This window comes from Diplotaxodon limnothrissa, linkage group LG10 (assembly GCF_057381915.1).
Source record: "Diplotaxodon limnothrissa isolate DT_005_m linkage group LG10, D_limnothrissa_male_GT1.1, whole genome shotgun sequence".
Lineage (NCBI taxonomy): Eukaryota > Metazoa > Chordata > Actinopteri > Cichliformes > Cichlidae > Diplotaxodon > Diplotaxodon limnothrissa.
The window spans coordinates 6,662,495-6,666,482 of record NC_140605.1 but is presented as its reverse complement, the minus strand read 5'-3'; the positions used below and the strand labels follow the sequence as shown (position 1 = coordinate 6,666,482).

The 3,988-nt window shown below is 38.8% G+C and overlaps 1 protein-coding gene across 1 annotated transcript; it reads right to left on the bottom strand.

Moving 5' to 3' along the window:
- Positions 1–1,173: 1,173 nt before the first annotated feature.
- On the bottom strand, positions 1,174–2,640 carry bsx (brain-specific homeobox). The gene is made up of 3 exons (XM_085363363.1): positions 2,397–2,640; positions 1,772–1,962; positions 1,174–1,416 (listed from the first exon to the last, which is right to left on the bottom strand). The coding sequence occupies exons 1-3, from the start codon at positions 2,638–2,640 to the stop codon at positions 1,174–1,176; spliced, it is 678 nt and encodes a 225-aa protein (XP_085219489.1).
- Positions 2,641–3,988: the final 1,348 nt, after the last annotated feature.

Sequence of the window (3,988 nt, the reverse complement as noted above, 5' to 3'; positions counted from 1 at the left end):
TGATTCTGAATAATCGAACTAGAAATCTTGTTATGACGAGACTTGGAATGTAAAACTCTGCTATCTCCCAGCCTTACAAAAAAGCTTACTTGAATATACTCGTACTCAGGTGTAGTCTGTGGGAGCGTTTGACTTTTCCTAATTTATCCTGTCATTCTTTTGCGTTGGTTGGCTCAAAGCTCAGCGGGCTTCACGCCATCATGCAGGAAACCCAGTAGAGAAGATGATGCAGCCTCGCATTCAAAGCTGAGCTCCATGCTGTGGAGACCGGTTCTTAATGCAAGTGGTTAAGACAGCCGTTTGAACTCCGAGAAGCATCTCACCATGATAACAGGATTACAGCCACATGTTGCGTCTAAACAGTAACATTGCATTCACAGGATTTATGTGGTTACTTAAAAAAAAAAAAATCACTCCTTCTGGATTGGAAATGTAAACAGCAAATGCTCCCCGGTAGAAAACATACATGCGCGCGCGCGCGCACTCACACACACACACACACACACACACACACACACACACATAATAATAATAATACCGGTAATAGTAATAATAATAATAACAAAAAAAACTATGTACTGTTAGTTATATTTACAGACAAAAATATATAAATGATGTTTTCATTCAAAACCTGATTTACAAAATCTTCAACAATATCCACACACTGCCAATAACATATACATTTTTCTTAAAGTAACATGGAGAATGTTGTCTGGAATAAAAGTATAGTAAAACATGGGCAGAGCGCTTTTCCACGGGTTTATTTACATTCATTTGTACACTTATTTCCTCCTGAAAATAAAAGACACAACTGTGATGTTTCAAAATAAAATGTCTAGAGACTCATAATAATAATAATAATAATAATAATAATAATAATAATAATAATAATAATAATAATAATAATATAGATAATATAGAGAGTTTGCAAAACATAACAGAATAATCCATAGCCTTTATGCAGAGGAAAATTGGCAGTTATATAAAAAAAATTAATTAACAGTGTATTGTACAGCCTGTTCCCCCCTCACTGTAAAACTGCCATTTATATTGGCTAGCTATTTAAAGAAATAAACTTAAAATGATCCTACAGCTGTCTATAGGCTGCATTTACAAAAAGCAAAAAACAAGCAAACAAAAACAAAACAATAAGCCAACAAACAGTGCAGCCTACTATAGTAGATGATCCGGGGAGCAAATGTCATCCTCGATATCCACATCGTCGTCGTTTTCTTCCAGCATATACGAATCCGTCTCGAGGCCGTGTTTCAGCTCCTCTACGCTTTTGTCGTTCAGTTCGCTCTCGCTGGAGTTCTCCGCACATCGCTCCATCTCTCCCGTTGCCTTCCGCTCGTCCTGCGCTTTCCTCAGCTGCTTCTTGTGCTTCATCCGCCTGTTCTGAAACCATGTTTTCACCTGCACGTAAGAAACAAAGACGCACATTAGAAAAGTTTCTATGGCTCTGCTTGTGTGTAAAATATTTTATTATTAATAAATATTAATAAATAAATATTAATTTATTATTAAAACTGAAATGTGTTTTCTGCTACTGTAAACTACAGTTTAACATATGGAGTTTCATTCGAGATATGAAACTAATTCTAATTATCCCATATATTTCGTATATAGGGCTAAATAACGCATTGATGATGTAGCTATTGTTTTGTTTTTCCTTTCTTTTATGTATTATAAAATAAATTAAAAAGGGAATAACTCACTCCACATTTGAGTGTGCGTGTGTGTGCGTGTGCGTTCGCGCGCGCGAGCCAACCTGTGTCTCTGACAGGCTCAGCGCAGTGGCCAGTTCCACTCTCTCAGGTGTGGACAGATACCGCTGAATTTCAAACCGCTTTTCCAGCCCGGACAGCTGCGAGTCAGAGAAAACAGTCCGGGCCTTCCTGCGTCTGCAGTGCTTACCCGGTAACTCTGCGTGGTGCTGGAACAAGGCGGGCATCTGCATTCCTGCCGGCAATAAGAAGAGGTGGTTTGTATTATTTGTATTGTTATTGAAGTATTAAGAAAAATCAGAATATATCCCAGAAATAGGATGAATTTGAGTTTGGTGATGAATTCTTTGCCAAGGTAACAAACCTCGCTATTTGTAATAATAATAATGACATATTTAAAAAAAAAAGAAAGAAAGAAAAAAAATATAAATAGTAAAACACCTGCATGTTACAATCGGCTTTAAGATTTGAATGCACTTTGTAGAATACAATAATTAAAATGCATTTAAACAAACACATAATTGAAGCGGTTAAGTCAAATAAAGGATTCCGAGATTTGTGCTTTTCCTCTAAATCGTTATTTAAAAACTAGAGGCAATGTCCAGATAACAGCCCGCTGTGTGTGACAGCTTCCTTGTTATCCCAGGCCTCTGCCTCTCTCTTGCTTACCTGACGTAAAGAAGTACTGGTGGTGCTCCGGTTTGTGGAGAGGATGGTGCGGATGTGGGGCTAATATTGGGGTAGGCATCAGCGGGTATCCGTACTCCAGGATGGGCACCCGGGAAGCCAAGGAGCTACAGAACGGCGACGGGATGACCTCTCGCAGGGGCTTGGGCTTGTGCAATAAGATGTCCTCAATGAAAAACGACGTGGACCTCTGTGTGGGTGCCGCAGATGCGTAGTTCATACTCATGGTGTTACTGTGGATGATTATTTCCTTGCCTTTAAACCTGCATCAACACCTGCCTCTTCCCTCCAAGCCTCTGTCAAATTTAAATGTGGACCCTCTGTGTGACCAGTGAATGACACTATGCCGAACATTCCACAGACACCGGTGGGAGGGCACGTTTGCAATAAGTATTTATTCAGAGACGGTGCCGGATTGGGGATACTGGTTTGCGCATCAGCCAATTAGGGCTTTTGATGGACGGAGGAGAGCCGCGGGGGACGAGATTTTCACTCTGATTGGTTCAGACGGATTCCAAGCTGTCTTTTTATTTATTTATTTGTTTATTTATTTTGGTGGGTTTTAAGATAAGGAGCGCACCTGTGAACAGGGTTAATTTGGAAAGCAACTGGGAATCATCGGGTATGGTTGCGCTTTAGTGGTCGCCAAGCAACTACGCAGTTTTTGACTTCTGTCCGAGTGAAAACGTTATTCTGTATTTACCCGAATAGAGGATACTATATAAAAATAAATATAACCTACGAACGAGGCCATATTTGTTTCGAAAGTTTTCTTACAGTCTCCAAACAATTCAATCGTTGCATTTAATCATGTGTGAAAATGAAGGCGAGTTTTTTGTGTCTGTCATAGAATATGAACAAGTAGCCGGGAGCTACGGACGTAAGGCAAGACAAATTGTACATGATGTTTAAACTTCCCTTTGTAGTTCAGGTACAAGCCATTTATTACTTTATTAATGTGCTTGGTAAAAACATTCTATACTGCCACATAAATATTCACCCACAAACTCTAAAGGACATAAATTAACAAACAGACTTTGTACTCATTGCAAAGTCATTTTCAAGAAAACAAGATAATAAGGCCACAGAAAAAAGACATCCAACATGGCTAACCGTTTGCAATGTTTGGAACATGACTGAACAAAGGTTGCTGCTTTCTGTCATAAAAAAGATCAATCAATTAATTTTAAGAATGACTTTTTTCTCATTTATTTAAGCGCGAACGGACCACCTGTAACAACCGTCTGAAAAAGAAGAAATCAACTCCTCAGGAAAAAACGAGTTTTTGATTACTTTAATAAATATGTATGAAATAATTAGACGAATAGCTCATGGTCACAAAATACATTGGTTCAACTGTAATAAAATAAAAATAAATTAAATCATGTGAAAGTACAGATGATGTTGTGGGGAGACCGGTCTCCCCGTGGTGTTTAAGAATTGTGCTGTTTCGCCATTTCCCTACAAGCCATAAGAAAGAAACACAGCACAAGTGTATATAGCGCGTGGTAAACTTGAATGAGAGTTTCTTACGTGCACATCGTATTTCACATGTAGCCTAGGCTACCTCATTT